General features: G+C 45.0%; 1 protein-coding gene across 1 annotated transcript in view; it reads left to right on the forward strand.

The window, feature by feature from the left end:
• Positions 1-619: 619 nt before the first annotated feature.
• RAB38 (RAB38, member RAS oncogene family) overlaps positions 620-18,554 on the forward strand; it is a 56,602-nt gene continuing 38,667 nt past the window's right edge. Inside the window, exon 1 of the mRNA XM_066587139.1 lies at positions 620-948. Coding sequence (XP_066443236.1) covers positions 747-948 — 202 coding nt within the window. The 5' untranslated portion in view covers positions 620-746. The remainder of the gene's footprint in view (positions 949-18,554) is intronic.

Genomic DNA, 18,554 nt, shown 5'->3' on the forward strand with positions numbered 1-18,554 from the left:
CACATCACAATTGGTTCCTGCACCTGTCTGGGAAAAAAGTCCTACCGTATATGCACCACCCTTTCACCCGGCATTTCCAATTTCACAGAACTTCCAATGCAGATGTGAATATAGCCTTATAAGCATGAAGAAGTCATGGTTTCTTGTTGATGTCCCCTGCTAAGGGCCTTGCGCAAGTAAACCTCTGCACCCCTGCAATAGGGCCAGAAACCCTATGCTTGGCATCCCTCAGTACATACATGGACTACCCCAGGGATTCTGCAAACCTCGGATTGGAAGACCTACCTGTGGCCCATTTACCATCTCCGGGGCTCATACATAAGAGCCGTGGAATACCTGGACAGCTCACAGCCCAAATATTCGACCAGCTGAAGGGACCTTACTATAAATGGTTAAAATTGTAATGCAAAAATAGGAATAACTTTACAAATGAGATTGTGTGCAAGCCTCCTCCGTGTAAACAGGGGAAATAATGTGTATCTGCTGTGAGATATGGATCTTATCTTGATACAATGTAACCACACGTTTCCGTCTTCCGTAATCTCTTACCCTACGGTGCAGCGTTAGACCTCGACTCTCTAATCCATACTTTTTGTCGGTCACTTTTTTCCCTTCTCTTCAGTGCTAAGTGTCTGATGTAGTCTATCAATGCGGTTCCCTCATCCCTCCCCCTTTCCATCCTCCTGACCCTGGCAAGAATTTGCTACAGAGCATGGGATTAGTCTTCTGGGAGTTTGGGAATCAAGATGCACAGCCATCACACGGAACATCTCTACAAGATCCTGGTCATTGGTGACCTGGGAGTTGGCAAGACAAGTATCATCAAGCGTTATGTCCACCAGAACTTCTCGCCTCATTACCGCGCTACCATCGGGGTAGACTTCGCTTTAAAGGTTCTAACCTGGGACTCGGATACTGTGGTCCGTCTACAGCTATGGGACATTGCAGGTAAGTGGTGGGGTAGTAGTAGTCAGGAGTTCTGGACTGGAATGGATCTGGAATCTACATGGACATCTATACAGTAGGGCAGTGGTCTCCAACCTGAGGGTCTCCAGAGATTTCAAAACTACAACCTCAGACTGGGAGCTGCAGCTTTGCAACTGCTGGAGAGCCATCGGTTGGACACGGAGCTGCTGCCTTCATGACGCAATATGGCAACTTATTTTAGGCAATGGGTCGAAAAGCTTTAGAGGTTTTGATGTGGAATCCATACATCCAGCATCAGGTCCGCAGCAGTTCCATGTCCTCTATGTGCCCCGCTCATCTGCACCATAATATATACAACGCAGATTTTTTCCGTGCATGGATTTAAAATCCACATATGGAAAACAAATGATGTATCGCTTCTTGGCGCAGATTTCACGGTTGATTTGTCCATTGAAGAGTGCAGATCCACGCCGGACCCAACATTGTAGACTTAGGATTTCAAATATTGTGAAAGCATAAAGAATGTTACTAATATTATTCCTTCTTCCTACTATTCTTGCCCCAATCTCCCCTCCTGCTGTATGTGAACCACGGAGCATTTATCATGAGAGGAATTCTTCGTATCAGTTTTCTGGCATCTTTTTTTTAACTTCTCCAGTTTGAAAACGCATAAAAAATGTATTAAATGTCGAACAATGTTGATAACTTTCTCGCATCCTAAAATACGTCTAGAGATGTGAATCACTTTTCTACGCCACCCGGCTACTGGAATGAGATTGCGACAACTTTTTGAAAAGTCTCAATTCTTAAGCCTCCCTCCATTTAGACCCCGCCCCCTTTTAAAGACTCTTTGAAAAAATGGTGAGAGACACAAAGCATCTGTTTTTTTTTGGCGCAAATATGTCTAAATTGATTTACTTAAAAAAAGTGCAGCTTACACCGCGATTCTGGGAAAATTCTGGCAAAAAGTTGGTAGTAAATGAGCCCCACCGGTTCTCAGTGCAGAGGTTAATGGGTTTGCCAGGGACAATACTGTTGATGAGGTATCCTCAGGATAGGTCATCTATTGTTGATCCGTCGGGGTCCGCCCCTCAGGACCCCAACTGATCAGCTGAGCGGCACAAAAACTCTATTTATCCCAGTCTGGTTATTAATTAGGGAATCCTTCAGACTTCATAATGAACAATTCTGGATATGCAGGCGGCTTGCTTTAAATGGGGGCTTCACACATTGCAGAGTTGTTGCAGCTGCTATTCATTCACCCCATTTAACACTCAGCAGCTGCGACGCGGCTATCTATCAGTGAATATGCTGCCCCTCCTCCCTTTGCCGGACAGCTCCCATAGGAGTCTATGGGAGCTGCCAGCACTGTGCCGTCATAAGATAGGCAATTTTTTGGGGCGCGTCAAAAATCGTTCATCTGAAGGAACCCATAGTAAACCATGCGTTCTTTTAGATGTGATTTTTTTGACACACCTACTCAGCGCCAAAACGACGCTCAGGTGAAGAAGGCCTCAGGGTGTGATCACACATCATAGAGTAAATCCACCCCAAATCTGCGGATCCGCTCGCTCCATTCATTTATGTTGTATTGTAGATTACTGCAAAATTTCGTCTCACATCCGGCAGCGATTCCCTTATGTAAGGAGTGCAGATCCCCCTGCTCTGTGGATGTAGTAGCGTGGACATGCCGAATGTCACACGGCAGCTACAGAATGCTGTGCAGCTCCACTTTAATCAGCAGCAGTCACTCAGGGCAATACTTTAAGAGTTAAACCGTTGGCTTCAATCTCCAAATGTAGCAGAGCTGAATCTGTTTCCTTTATAGTAGAAAATGTTGCTATATCACCCCGAGTTGTGCCACATAACTAGCTCAGCTCTGCTACATCATAGTAGAAGAACCCAAAATGAACACACAAAGCTTTTTAGTTGGAATAGTAAATGGCCGCAGCTTTATTTCTAATCACATGACTACTACAATCCCGGGAGTTAGGCGCAGGGCGAGCTTTCAGGGAGAATTTATGGCCATCATGTGATAAAAAGCAATCCGTAAGGGTGTGCATACCATAGAGGCAGGGGAGTAACTATAGGGGATGCGGTTGCACCCGGGCCCAGGAGCCTTAGGGGGCCCATAAGGCCTCTCTTCTCCATATAGGGAGCCCAGTACTATGAGTAAAGCATTATAGTTGGGGCCCTGTTACAAGTTTTGCATTGGGGCCCAGGAGCTTCAAGTTACGCCTTTGCATAGAGGTAGCCCATGCAAGTTCTGAGGGGCCAATTCGAGGTGAGACTTAAAGAGATTGTGTCACCTACTTCTAGCCTTATAAAAGCTGAGCCTATGGGCTGAGAGTAGGCGACCCGCTGAGTCCAGGGATGTAAGTGTTATACTTACCTCCCCCCGTTGTTCCCCCGGTGTGAACGCTGCAAGCCGCCACTCAATGCACTAAGCGTTGCCGCTAAGTAGTCCGCCCATTGTATAAATAGAACAGGCGGACTACTTATCAGCGCTGATCAGTGCACTGAGCAGAGTCTTCAATTGCTCACACCGGGTGAACGACGGGGGAGGTAAGTATAACACTAACATCCCCGAACTCAGCAGGTCACCTACTTTCAGCCCATAAGCTTATCTTATAGGGCTAAAGGTGGGTGACAGATTAAGTGTATTAGGCCCAAATGCAAAATCCGCAACAGGGTTCCCCCCTACCATGTGCTATTTATTATACTAGTGTCTTCTATGGGGTAAATGGGCCTTTGTGCCCCCACGACAAGCAGGTGCACGTGTTATTTCTGTACTCCTCATACCCTTGAGGCCCATGGGGAAAGGTAAGTCTTCTCCTCCTCTCATGTAGGCTATACACAGGGCTGCCTTTAGTTATTTTTGGGCAATGAGATCAATAGTTAGAGCTGTCCTTCCTCCACGTGCCCAACTTTCCAAGAAATCAACCCTGAAAGGGGTTATACCAAGATTAAAGGTTATTCCCTATCCACAAGATAGGGGATAACTTGCTGACTGGTGGGCGTCTCACCACTGAGACCCATGCCGATCTTGGGAACAGAACTCCTTCGCAGGGAAGTTAGAGCACTGGTCGAGCATGTGTGAACGGCAATCCATTCATTTCAATGCATAGTGGATAACTTCTAATCTTGGTACAACACCTTCTAAAGGGGTTTCCAGAATTGAAAAAAGCCCTCCGTAAAGGGCCACTCTGGCAAAAACACATTTCTCCATCCTTGCCGCCCTCACCTGATTGCCTATCACACTCTGAAGGTCTTCTCTGTGTATTGAAGCACTGCAATAGTTAGAGGCTATACCATTTCTACCTGCAGGGGAAACAGTTTAATTATTACCTTCTATATTCACCTAAATAAACTACATAGCATAAGTATATAGTCAGGAGGATGAGCTGTGATCTCCTCTATTATATCGTGGGACAGGAACTGTGTGATCATCAGCAGTAATTGTGAGGGGAGTTCCTTTGTCCCCCTCTAGGGAGTTTCTTTGTTAGCGATCATGTAATAAATAGCATCACACAAACTGAGAAACTGACTAGTTTCAGACATCATAACCCCAAGAAGATCAGAGATGGGCAGTATTGAGATCACATGACCCTCTGAGGAACAAAAGGGCAAGAAATTTCAGCTAGAACAAATAAACTAAAACTAGCTCAGTTATATATACTGGGGAATAGTGACATAACGAATAAATAAAAAAATCACTATAGCGGCCCTTTAACTGTCCCCACGGTCCAGAGTAGTTTCCTTGATCCCTACCACTCCAATCCCGGAAGAAGTTGTAGTGGTTCAGTGTGTGGATATGACCACTCAGCCATTACAGACTTCAGCAGCGTTAATGCCATGAATGGTACTCAACCACTATAGCTATTTCCAGTGAGGACGGGTTTCTGTATCAGACAAGGGAGCCCTTTAAAGGGGTATTTAAGGTCTTAAAAATTGATGATCTATCCACAGTATAAGTGATCAATAAGCGATCAGTAAGAGTCCGCTGCCCAGGGCGATGTCCGATCAGCTGTTCATTGGGCCGCTGTCAGAGTGTATGGATATGGAAGCAGTTCACTCTGTACAGTGGCGCAGTGTGGTATTGCAGACACCGCTCCCATTCGTTTCAATGGGAGCTGTGACTGCAATACCACACCAGGCCACTACACAATGTACGGAGCTATCTGCTTCCAGCACCCTAATGACAGCAACCTGGTAAACAGCTAATTGGGTGGGATACTGGGTGGCGAACTCCCACCAATCAGCTATTGCTTACCTGTGCTGTGGAAAGATCATCAACTTTTAAAATGTAACTGCGCTTTCTAAAAACGTTTGATATGTCATCATTGGGACATGCCAACAGTCTTGATTGCTGGGGTCCATCTGCTGGGACGCCCAATGATCGTTAGAACAGGCCGGCTGAAACGCTCATCTAAGTGCTGTCACTGCTTAGATTTTCTACTGAGCATCTTCAGCTAGCAGCAGTGACAGCGCTCAGCCGGCTCATTCTAGTGATCTGTGGGCATCTCAGCAGCCGGACCCCAGTGGTTAGGATTTTTTACGACAGTAGGGAGGTGAGTGTGGTTTATTTTTTAATTTAATTATATTTTTTGGCCAATTTGATGTCTTTTTTTTTTACCCATAAAACCCCTTTAAATGTGTTTTGTTATATGGAAGTTAGATTGTGATCTGTGCTAGGGGTAGGAACTGATGCGAGTGGATAACATTTCACGTACACAGTTCCTATACACACTGAGGTGTCTCCATGGTTACAGACTACAAACAAACTCTGCGTAGTCTGGTCTTACATCCTTGTGTCGCTCTGATGGTGATGTGTAAACGGAGAGATATGCATCTGACCAATGAGAGCTCTACGGAGACGAATGATTGTTCATCGACTAATAGAGTCTGAATCAGCCTGTCTAAAGACCCGGTAGACGAGCAACGGATGTCATTGACCGACGCTTGTCTACCAAATTGGTCCATGTAAAATAACTGTTATGTAATAATAATAATAATAATAATAATCATCTTTATTTGTATAGCGCCAGCATATTCCGCAGCGCTTACATAGACAGGGGGGGGATACAGAAAGACAATACAAATATTACAGAACCGCGGTTACATAGTAATCAGCTGATGGAAACAATAAGGGTGCGGGTCCTGCTCCAACGAGCTTACATACTACAAGTAATGGGGGGGATACAGAAGGTAAAGGGCAGGAGATGTGCACAGTATGGTGAAGTGGAGAGTGAGCGATGTTATACACAGACAATGGTCAGACATTTAGCTGTATGACGGTAGAAACAGTATGACTGCAGGAGCGGTTTATGATGGCTGGCAGGGAATGCAGTCAGTAGGTCAGGGAGCATGTTATCAGGCGGAGTACAGAGGGGTTTGTTTAGGGAATGCGGTATGCCTCCCTGAAGAGGTGCGTTTTTAGAGCACGCCTGAAGTTCTGCGAGTCCTGGATTGCTCGGGTAGCCTTTGGTAGTGCGTTCCAGTGGACTGGTGCTGCTCTGGAGAAGTCTTGGAGGCGGGAATGAGAAGTTCGAATTAAAGGGGCGCTCAGTCTGGTTTCGTTAGCAGAGTGGAGAGCCCGGGCTGGTTGATGGATTGCGATATAGGGGGGCGCTGCGCTGTGGAGGTCTTTGTGGATGAAGGTAGTGAGTTTAAATTGAATTCTGTATTTAACGGGCAGCCAGTGCAGTGACCGGCACAGGACAGAGGCGTCCGAGTAGCGGCTGGACAGGAAGATGAGCCGGGCTGCCGCATTCAGGATGGATTGGAGAGGGTAGAGTCTGGTGCAGGGGAGGCCGATCAGCAACGAGTTGCAATAATCGAGCCGGGAGTGGATGAGGGCAACAGTAAGCGTTCTTAACGTGTCCACGGTGAGAAAAGAGCGGATTCTTGCGATGTTCTAGAGGTACAGCTGACATGTTCGGGCGAGAGATTGGATGTAGGGGGTAAATGATAGATCAGAGTCGAATATGACCCCAAGGCAGCGGGCATGTTGTTTAGGAGTTATGGTGGCGCCACACACTGAGATGGAGATGTCAGGATGAGGTCGGTTAGTGGAGGGCGGAAATACCAGCAGGTCAGTTTTAGAGAGGTTTAGTTTTAGGTAGAGAGAGGACATGGTGTTAGAGACAACGGACAGACAGTTAGTGATGTTTTGGAGGAAAGGTACAGAGATGTCACGGGAAGAGGTGTATAGCTGGGTGTCGTCAGCATAAAGGGGGTATTGGAGGCCAAATCTCCTGATGGTTTGTCCAATAGGGGCTGTGTAGATAGAGAAAAGAAGGGGGCCGAGGACCAAGCCTTGGGGGACCCCAAGAGCAAGGGGAAGAGGAGGGGAGGTAGAGCCAGCAAAGGAGACGCTGAAAGAGCGGTCAGATAGGTAGGAGGAGAACCAGGAGAGAGCAGTGTCCTTCAGGCCGATGGAGCGTAGCATACTAAGGAGGAGTTTGTGGTCAACAGTGTAGAGCTGCACTAATATTTTGTTATGGAGGTTTCAGTCCAATAGGCTCCATGCCAGTTACTAAGTGGTATTTATAACATGTGCCTTTGAGTGGTATTTATAATAGTGTTTTTTTTGGGGGGTTTTTTAATGGGGTAGTCCAAGGTGAGAAAAACATGGCTGCTTTCTTTCAGAGACAGCGCCACCCTTGTCTATAGGGTTGTGGGTGGTATTGCAGCTGTAAGGGATTGGGAGCTAAGCTGCAATACCACACACAACCCTATGGACCAGAGTGGAAATGTCTTTGGAAGAAAGGAGCCATGTTTTTCTGACCCTGGACATTCCTTTAAAGGGGTTGTCTGGGAATTTTACTGTTCATGACCTATCTTCAGGATGAGTCATCAGTAGTTAATTGGGAGGAAAACGCCACTAATCAGTGGATCCCGGACCCGCTGTCAGTGCAGATAGCGCTGTCCGTATCGTAGTGCGCCAGTTTGATATTGCAGTTACAGCTCCTATGGACTTCAATGGGAACTATGCCTGCAGTGCCAAACGGCTCACTGCAATGTTGACAGCGCTATCTGCTTCCAGCACTATTCGCTCTGACAGTGGACCTGAAGAACAGCTGATCGGTGGGGATCCAGAATGATTGACCCCCTAATAATCAACTGATGACTGATCCTGAGAATAGGTCATTAATAGTAAAAGATCCCAAAAACCCCCTTCAAAGGGGCTTTTTGGTTGTCGCATCTCAATAAATCTTGGTGCTACAAGCTCTTGGGTTTTGCTAATCATCAGAAGAGCACAACTTCTGCTTATGCCGTGCCCATTGACATTTATGGGCGGTTATGGTTTTCCATGTATAGGTCAAGTTGAGTAAGACTCTTAAAGGGGTTGTCTCATCAACCCAAGTGTTGTATCCATGACAAGACACTTTTCACTTTATCCCTCTTACATGCCCTATAGGTGGTATTACATGGTCACAGGTAAAGCCTATGTTTTACCGGTTATTGCTGGGTTGCACCTGAACTTGCAGTGGCCAAGGGACTGGATTGTGTTGGAAATTACCATAGCAAAGGTTTCCTCTAGATTTTATGAAATCATTCATATGACTGACTCTTATCCCGCTTTGATAAAAATAGTTCAACCGTAGTAAATACTCGCGCGCTTTACTCTGCTGGCCAAAGTCCATTGTGTCTGGAATGTGACTGATGGATCACTCCCATATATGATTTTTCTTATCTACATCACATCCATAGCTAGAGGATTAGACAACATGGCTGCTTTCTACCAACAGCGGCTTGGGGTAGGGAAATGTTCTCTACTCTCCACCCTATCTGCCCATGCCATATCTGCTTTCTGTAACGGTCTACATGGGCGGACTGAGACTTCCCAGTGTATTACAGCTTTATTATCCAGTTGTATTGCCAAACGTATCCTGGCAGAGGCCTAGTATGCAGGTGTAGCAGTAAGCTTAAACTCCTTCCTACTCTAGAATATAAATGTACGCCCCCCTTGGTTGGGAAGGGGTTCCCATGAATTGGCGTAAACTTATGGACGGTGTGGGCCCATGCCATCCGCAGCGGGGGCCAGTTGTAACTTGCAGCTGACCTCCTGCTGTAACAACGGGGATCGGTGAGAATACCGATCCCTGCTGTTAACCCCCTACATGCCGCGATCAATGCTGATCATGACATGTAAAAGGCCAACAAAGGGAGGGCACTGACAAAAAATGCTTGTCTGAGAGAGCTCTTATGCTGTAATATCAACACTGTTAAAAAAGTATAGCAGAACTGATGTGGTTTATCTCCCTGCATCCAAAAAATGATATGCTTTAAAGAGACTGTTGCTGTTGTTGCTATTCCAAAGTTCTTCAAGTGCAGTTAGTCTTAAAAGTATCACGATGTGGGTCTATAAATATGCTGCCAAACCGCCTTATGTATCGCTGCAACTCCGGTGACCAGTATGTCTACTGTAAGTGTATTACCCCAGAGTTAGGACCAGTTAACTGGCCATTAAATGGTTAATTTCAGGTGTTATCTCTGTCTAACTCTGCATGACAATGCAGAATGAACCCTAACCCACTATGTTACCTGTCAGTCATCCCTAGCTAGGACTAGGATTGGGTAGAAGAATTCACCTTAGCCCAGGATTGGTTGATAGGTGAGGTATAAAGGGCAGAGTGTGGGTGGGGTTAGGAGGAGAGAGAGTGGAGAGTGTGGTTTTTAGTTGTTGAGTGAGGAGGAAGAGTCAAGCTTAGGCTAGCCTAGCCAGGCTAGCTAAGGCAGTCCAGGCCAGAAGTGGAATTTAAGGAGGCCAGAGTGGAGTCTTTTTCAACCCTGAAAGAAACAGAGACAATGCAGACGCCACAGAAACAGGAAGAAAAGCAGGCATCACAATCGTGAGTTGGATCTTGTCCTCGCAAAGTCAGTGTGTCTCGTCGCTCAGCTATCCCTTAACTTAGCCTGGCTGCCTCGTTTCTTCCTCCGCTGGAGAATTAAGGGGTGGTTGTACATAGTTACCCCTGTTGGTCCTTATTCTGTCTTTCCAAGTTTCAGTAAACTGTGTGCCTTCGGTGTTACTGATAACCTCTTGGACTTGCCTCTTATTTTGTCGCTACTAAAAGGAACTCACTAAAAGGCACTGGCGGCACGTTGGACTTACACTAACTATTGATTGCACCAGCACAGGCCCTATTGCAATCCTACCTACTGCAAGAGCCACCATGTTCGGCAGAGTAGCCACCACCACGACAAAGTTGAAATTAGCAAAACCGCGCCAGCTACCCTTCTGTCAACTTCTTCTTGCTGCAGTATGGGGATTTTTGGCATCACGAACAGGATAATACCTCCATGCCTTACATGTCAAAAAGTGGAAAAATGTGTTTCTTTCACTTCTACCTTGGATTACAAATGTCATACTTAAAAATGGAATTTTATTGTGGAGAAAGATGTGGTGAAGATCTGTGCAGAAAGAGACTTTGTGCTGCGACATGACCTCCCAAGATGGCACCTGTTTGTCTTCTTCAACACCTGAAAAGCCTGCGAACAGTTGGCACCAAGAAAAGCCCACCAGCGGTATGGAAAAAATAGGGGGGGGGGGGGGAAATATATCCCCCGCCATGCAGGGAGCAGAGAAGGAGTTTAGACAGGACTCGCCTCTCACTGACAATCTGTAGAACAAAAAAGGCCTTCTTACATAACAATTTATGAATTATATACTGAAACAATGTAGCATTTTACATCACAAAGGGCCCCATAATTTGCATACTTCATCCAATTTTTAGTAATTCAATACTCTTCATATGGAGTTTCTCTGATCCAAGCTTCATAAATTCTCTGCAACTCTGTCTGGGTATAAAATTCCTAATCTCCAAAAGTGTGTGTATATATATATATATATATATATATATATATATATATAACCCCATGTAGCTTAAAGCTTGCATTTTGTAGGGTGTTTCCATATTTTTGTCCACCCCCTGCATGAGATGTACATGCAGGGAGTGGAAAAAATATGGAAACACCATACAAAATGCAAGCTTTGAGTTACATGGGGTTATAAATCACTAATTTAGTAAGACATGTAGAGACCGATTTTAAGTGGAGGTAACACATACACTCTGGCAGCAAATATTCTGAACACGCCTATGATGTTGATTGACCCTACGGCTTCGTGCGCACCATTAATCAGATCAGGACGTAATGAGAGATAGCATCTCCTTGCACAATGTGAGCTTGTGTAAGATGCTGCTGGTCATGTGTAGTCAGATCATATGATGCCACTTCCTGCAGAACGCACCAGAAAGTAAGATGAAGTTCTGGGCACTTGATAACAAGTAGAGCGTTTCAGCGAGATCGCCGTGCGGGGAACATTCCAGTCTCCCGGAGAAAACACCATCTTAAAGTGGAGCGAAAGTACGAAACCAAAGGCATTTAAAGTGATGCTGCAGGTAGAAGCTAAAAATACAGTTATTGTCCAGAGCGGAGGTGTGTGGGGGTCCCGCCAGGCAGGAGGGTTATGACACGAAGCACATGGGGCAGCAAGTTAGAGCAATCTTACCTTGTAGCTCAATAGCGGGGCAAACAGCAATTAACATTACGGCCACTTTAAGTATGCAAATCAATGATACTGCCACTTTAAATGGCTTAGGCTACGTTCACATCTGTGGTTGGAGCTTCAGGCACCGATTTGTCCAGTAAAATGCTGGATGGCCAATCGGAAACCAAACAGACCCCATTATAGTCAAAGGGGTTAGTCCAGCGTCGTACGGTTCTGTCATTAAACAAGTCCGTGCCGCCACAGGATTCCCCTCTCCTGCTCCCATAACGGGGCAGAAAATCTAAATTTCCTAACACAGATGTGAACACTACAGGTCGGTCACATAACATACAGGTTGCAGAATTCTGACAGTTTCAAATGTGGTGGTATCACAAACTTTGGTATCTTTGTAACGCTGTATCGGTTTACGGGTCTTTGCAGAATCAAGTTCAGTTTCTCAGCTATGCAATATAGTAACATAATATGTAAGGCTGAAAAAACACTTGTGTCCTTCTAGTTCAGCCTATTACACCCCCAATGTTGATCCAGAGTAAGGTTAAAAAAACAATGAGGTAGAAGCCAATTTTCCTTATTTTAGGGAATAAAATTCCTTCCTGACTCCAAGTCTGGAAACCAGAATAATCATAGAATGGTAGATTTGGAAGGGAGCTCCAGGGTCGAGTCCACCCCCTGCTCAATGCAGAATTCACTAAATCATCCCAAATAGATGTCTGTCCAGCCTTTGTTTGAAGACTTCTATTGAAGGACAACTCCCCACCTCCCGTGGTAACCTGTTCCACTCATTGATCCCCCTCACTGTCTAATATCTAATCTGTGTCTCCTCCCTTTCAGTTTCATCCGATCGCTTCTAGTCTTTCCTTGTGCAGATGAGAATAGGGCTGATCCCTCTGCACTGTGACAGCCCTTCAGATATTTGTAGACAGCTATTAAGTCTCCTCTCAGCCTTCTTTTTTGAAAGCTAAACATTCCCAGATCCTTTAACTGTTCCTCACAGGGCATGATTTGCAGACTGTTCACCATCCTGGTGGGTCTTCTCTGAACTTGCCTCAGTTTGTCGATTTGTAAATTTGTCTTTAGTAAATTGGGGTGACCAGAACTGGACATAGTATTCCAGATGGGGTCTGACTAAGGAAGAGTAAAGAGGGATAATTATCCTATTAGATCATAGGTGCTAGGTGCTCTATGCTGCTTTTGATATATCCCAGAATTGTGTTTGTCTTTTTGGCTGCTGCATCACATTGTTGACTCATGTTCAGTCCATGATCTATTAGTATATCCAAGTCTTTTTCACATGTGCTGCTGCTTAGCTTAATTTCTACCATTCTGTATGTGCTTTTTTCATTTTTCTTTCCCAGATGTAGGACTTTGCATTTCCCCCTGTTAGATACCATTCTGTTAGTCGCCGCCCACTATTCAAGCATGTCTAGATCTTTTTGAATACTTTCTCTCTCTTCCCTAGTGTTTACTATCCCACCTACATTTGTGTTGTCAGAGAACTTGATCAGTTCCCCTCAATTAACTCCTCCAGATCATTTATAAAAATGTTGGAACAACACTGGGCCTAGGACAGAGCTTTGTGGTTCCTCACTTGATACATTCTTCCACTTGCATGTGCTGCCTTTTATGACCACTCTTTGGGTACTATCATTCACCCAGTTCTGAATCCACCTAACAGTTCCCTTGTCAATCCGATATTTGGTCATTTTTTCAATAAGCATGGTATGAGATACTTTGTCAAATGCTTTCTTAAAGTCAAGGTATACTATATTCACCCCATTTCCCTGATCAACCCAGTCAGTGATTCTGTCATAGAAGGAAATTAAACTCATCTGGCATGACTTGTTTGTTACAAACCCATGCTGGCTCTTGTTAATTACTCCATTTTCATCCAAGTACTTGCATACATGCTGTTTAGTAATTTGTTCAAAGATCTTTCCCAATTTAGAAGTCAGGCTCACAGGCCTGTAGTTTCCTGAATCCATCTTCTTCCCTTTTTTGAAGATAAGGACAACATTTACCCTTTTCCAATCTTCTGGGACTTCTCCTGTTCTCCAGCAATTTTCAAAGATTATGATGAGTGGTTCAGCAATTACCTCTGCTGCTTCCTTTGATATCCTAGGATGTAATTCATCTGGACCTTGAGACTTGAAAAAACACTTTTTTAAAATTATTATTATTTTTTCACAGTGTTGCATTCAAAGTCCCATAACTTTTGTATTTTTTCATGGACGGAGCTCTGGAAGATTAGTTTTTTGAGTGACAAGCTGTAGGTTTTATTGTTACCACTTTGGGGTACATGTGGCTTTTTTAATCATTTTTGTTGGGAGGCAAAATGAACAAATTTACTTTTCTTTTTTCATTTTTTTTTTTGTCCCTCTAGGGGATTTGAACCACAAAAGCTCTGCTCACTATGATAATGCATTGCAGTACCTATGAATGACATCACTGAATGGCTGTAATTGGTTCATCTTGGTTCATCATGCCCTTTTGAGCGATCATCTTTGTGTCTAAATGCACCTTAACCTAATGGTTACTTGTTGTTACTTTGTTTCTGAATATTCTGAATATGGTAATAACATAACAAATTGTACAATATCGGTTGCAGTCTACATTCACGAAACACTGCATTTTCGGACCAATCTATGCCTAGTACTGTACCCATTATATATCTTAACTTGCATTCATGTTCACAACTACATCTTTATCCTTATGTTTACTCATTACTTTCTTACCGTATATACCGGCGTATAAGACGACTTTTGAACCCCGAAAAATCGGGTCTGAAGTCGGGGGTCGTCTTATGCGCCGGTAATACAAAAAAAAAAAAAAAGTGTAAAAAAAAAAAATTCATTACTCACCTCCCCCGGCGTTCTGTCGCGCTCCGGCAGGATGTCTCTCGCTCCTCGTCCCCGGCGCAGCATTGCTTTCTGAATGCGGGGCTTGAAATCCCTGCTTCCAGAAAGCTAGTACACACGTCGGCAGCCATGACAGCATTGAATGGCTGTGATTGGCTGAAGGCGCACGTGTTAGCAATCACACCCATTCAATGATGTCATTGAATAGTGTGATTGGCTGAAGCCACGTGTGTTTTAGCCAATCACAGCCATTCAATGATGTCATGGCTGCCGGCGTGTGTATTAGCTTTCTGGAAGCGGGGATTTCAAGCCCCGCATTCAGAAAGGAATGCTGCGCCGGGGACGAGGAGCGAGCGACATCCTGCCGGAGCGCGACAGGACGTCGGGGGAGGTGAGTAATGATTTTTTTTTTTTCTCCACTGAATACCGGCGTATAAGGTGAAAGTTGGGGGGTCGTCTTATACGCCCCGTCGCCTTATACGCCGGTATATACAGTATGTTTAAAATTTAATAAAAATTCATTAAAAAAAGACAAAAAAAATTTTAAAAAAAAGTGGTATGTTCCCCAAGGACAACAATAAAACCTACAGCTCGGCTGCAAAAAAAAACAACAAACCCTCACACAGCCCTGTTGTGGGAAAAACTATTTAAATTTGGCATCACTGACCCACAGAATAAAGTGAACGCCCCATGTTTACAGCGCCACGAACCCTGTAATCCCCTATGCTCCCCCCCAAAAAATAAAATGTGGTATTGCGTTGTTTTTTCATTTCACCCCCAAATTTTTACATCATATGGTACATTAAATGGTAACAAAAAATACATTTTGTCATAAAATCCTCATGCAGCTCTGCTAAAGGAAATACAAAAAAGTTACAGCTGCTGGAATGGAGGAACATAAAAATTAGAATGAAAAACTGAAAAAAGGACAGTCTTTAAGGGGTTACATTTTCTGCTGGTCCCTCTGTTTTTGCTGCCAGTGTCAGTTATCACTGCAGTTCTGGCATTCTATTCCGGAATCAGCTGCTGGTTCTTCGTAAAATGACATAGAAAAGACTCTAGTTGTGTTCATCATGCTGTACATACGACTGAATGTATGGGGCCTCTGGGAAAAGCTGCATGTAAAGACTTTACAATCCCATGATGATAAATCCCCTATAAGTACAATAGTGCAGTGTTGCAGAGAGGCAGGAGGAAAAACCCTCCACATGAAACTGTAATACGTCGGCAAGTGAAATGCTGGCAGATATCCCCTTACAAGACGTCCGTAAAACCTGTGAATGGAGACGACCGCGGTCAGACAGATTAGCACTTTTTTCTTTTCTATACTTTGTTTAAATGAATATAATCCCTCAGAAAAATGTCCCAAAGAGCTAAAAATCCGTTAGATATTTGTTGGGCTACAATGCGTCACTATTAGTAGAGGGATTAGTCTACTATAAACTGATTGCAGGTACCAGCTAGGATAGCTGAAGTGCGAGTGGGTATATCTGGGCGCCATTGTGCTTTAGACGCAGCTTTTTTTGTGCCTGATTGGCTGAGTTGGTAATTTATATTCATACACGCATGATTTACATTCATTATAAGTAGTAAAAACACAAAGAGTCCAAATAATGCTGCCATATAGTGTCCAAATAATACTGCCATACAGTGTCCATATAATACTGTCATACATTGTCTATATAATACTGTTATACATTGTCCAAATAATGCTGCCATACAGTGCCCACATAATACTGCCATACAGTGCCCACATAATACTGCCATACAGTGTCCACATAATGCTGCCATACAGTGTCCACATAATGCTGCCATACAGTGTCCAATAAAAATACTGTCATACATTGTCTATATAATACTGTTATACAGTGTCCACATAATGCTGCCATAAAGTGCCCATATAATACTGTCATACGGTGTCCATATAATACTGCCATACAGTGTCCAAATAATGCTGCCGTACAGTGCCCATATAATACTGTCCTACAGTGCCCATATAATGCCATACAGTGTCCATATAATACTGCCTTACAGTGTCTATATAATACTGTCATACAGTTTCCATATAATACTGTCATATGGTGTCCTTATAATAATGCCTTACAGTGTCTATATAATACTTCCATACAGTGTCCCAATAATGCCGCCATACAGTGTTATCTGTAGTAGTGGAAGGCTGGTTGTTACCTCTGGTTTTGGAGGCCCTAGCTCTTACCAGTAGTGGTGGTGGAGGCCCCAGGAGTTACTTGTGGTGACAGAAGTCAGGCTGCTACCTATAGCGATGGAGGCCCTGGCTGTTATCTGAGGTGGTGCAGAGCTAGGTTTTATCTGTAGTACTGAAAGGCTGGCTCTTACTTGTGATTTTGGAGGCCCTGGCTCTTACTAGTGGTGGCGGAAGCCTCAGCTGTTACCTGTGGTGGTGGCGGAAGCCTCAGCTGTTACCTGTGGTGGTGGCGGAAGCCTCAGCTGTTACCTGTGGTGGTGGCGGAAGCCTCAGCTGTTACCTGTGGTGGTGGCGGAAGCCTCAGCTGTTACCTGTGGTGGTGGCGGAAGCCTCAGCTGTTACCTGTGGTGGTGGCGGAAGCCTCAGCTGTTACCTGTGGTGGTGGCGGAAGCCTCAGCTGTTACCTGTGGTGGTGGCGGAAGCCTCAGCTGTTACCTGTGGTGGTGGCGGAAGCCTCAGCTGTTACCTGTGGTGGTGGCGGAAGCCTCAGCTGTTACCTGTGGTGGTGGCGGAAGCCTCAGCTGTTACCTGTGGTGGTGGCGGAAGCCTCAGCTGTTACCTGTGGTGGTGGCGGAAGCCTCAGCTGTTACCTGTGGTGGTGGCGGAAGCCTCAGCTGTTACCTGTGGTGGTGGCGGAAGCCTCAGCTGTTACCTGTGGTGGTGGCGGAAGCCTCAGCTGTTACCTGTGGTGGTGGCGGAAGCCTCAGCTGTTACCTGTGGTGGTGGCGGAAGCCTCAGCTGTTACCTGTGGTGGTGGCGGAAGCCTCAGCTGTTACCTGTGGTGGTGGCGGAAGCCTCAGCTGTTACCTGTGGTAGTGGCGGAAGCCTCAGCTGTTACCTGTGGTGGTGGCGGAAGCCTCAGCTGTTACCTGTGGTGGTGGCGGAAGCCTCAGCTGTTACCTGTGGTGGTGGCGGAAGCCTCAGCTGTTACCTGTGGTGGCGGCGGAAGCCAGTTTGCTACGAGTGATGGTGAAGGCCCGATTGTTACCTGTGGTAGTGGAGGCCATGGCTCTTGGATGTTAGCTATAGTGGCGGTGGCCCTGGATCTTATGGCTTCAATTACAACTGCAAATAAGATAGTACCACTGTGTAGTCTTGGGTCATGCTGTAATAATTTAGTTATCGATGAGCATCTACTTTTTAACGTATAACATTCATTCCGCCTGGAACTGAAGGGAAATTTCTAGCTTCTCCCAGGACCTCCATGATATGCTGGACACGCCCCAGTACTCTGATATTTACTAACTTGGTTTTACATTATCCTAGATAAACATTTGGGAGGAGAAGCATCAGAACTAGAGGATGAACCACTCACAAGCTGGCTGCTTTAGGGACTGTACGGACAATGTCTTTGTTCTTTTCCTTTAAACTGCCTACCCCTATGAGTGTTAATACCAAAAAACGTGACAATCTATCTTTTGGTGTAATAACCCACAGATCCCTCACATTAAACACACAAGCTGCGTCAAAACAATAATAAAAAAACATGGGAACTCTTTCCCTATCTAAATAACCTCAGGGATGGGGACCTGCCTAAACACAGGCAATTCGCTCTGACAAGGACGTACCTGACCTCGTACCTCGGCCCTTAGTTAACCCTAGATGAAACGGGAAACATAATAGAAAAGAAACACAATCTTATCTTAGATGCAGCAGGCAAATGAACAATCCAGAAGCGATTTCTGACTGAGGCCACAGTCAGAGCTAGACTGAAGATTCAACGGCAATTCAGTCCAGCATCAGCCAGACTAAATAGCCTTGACAATTACCCACAGGTGCAGCTTATTCATGTCTCACCAAATACCACACCCACCAGGGTCAGAAGATGGAGAACCACCTGCAAAACCTGTGCCAGACTATTAGCCTGGTAGCAATCCCAAAACCACCGCAACAAATCCCTTCCACCAAATTAATTTCGATTTCTAGAAACAGTCTTGTCTTCGGTAGCTGACACCCCAAAGCAAGCCATGATTGCACGACAGCAGAGGGCTTGCATGGAACAGAAAAATCTACGAGAGACATTACTGAG

This window comes from Eleutherodactylus coqui, chromosome 1, assembly GCF_035609145.1.
Source record: "Eleutherodactylus coqui strain aEleCoq1 chromosome 1, aEleCoq1.hap1, whole genome shotgun sequence".
In the NCBI taxonomy this organism is placed as follows: Eukaryota; Metazoa; Chordata; class Amphibia; order Anura; family Eleutherodactylidae; genus Eleutherodactylus; species Eleutherodactylus coqui.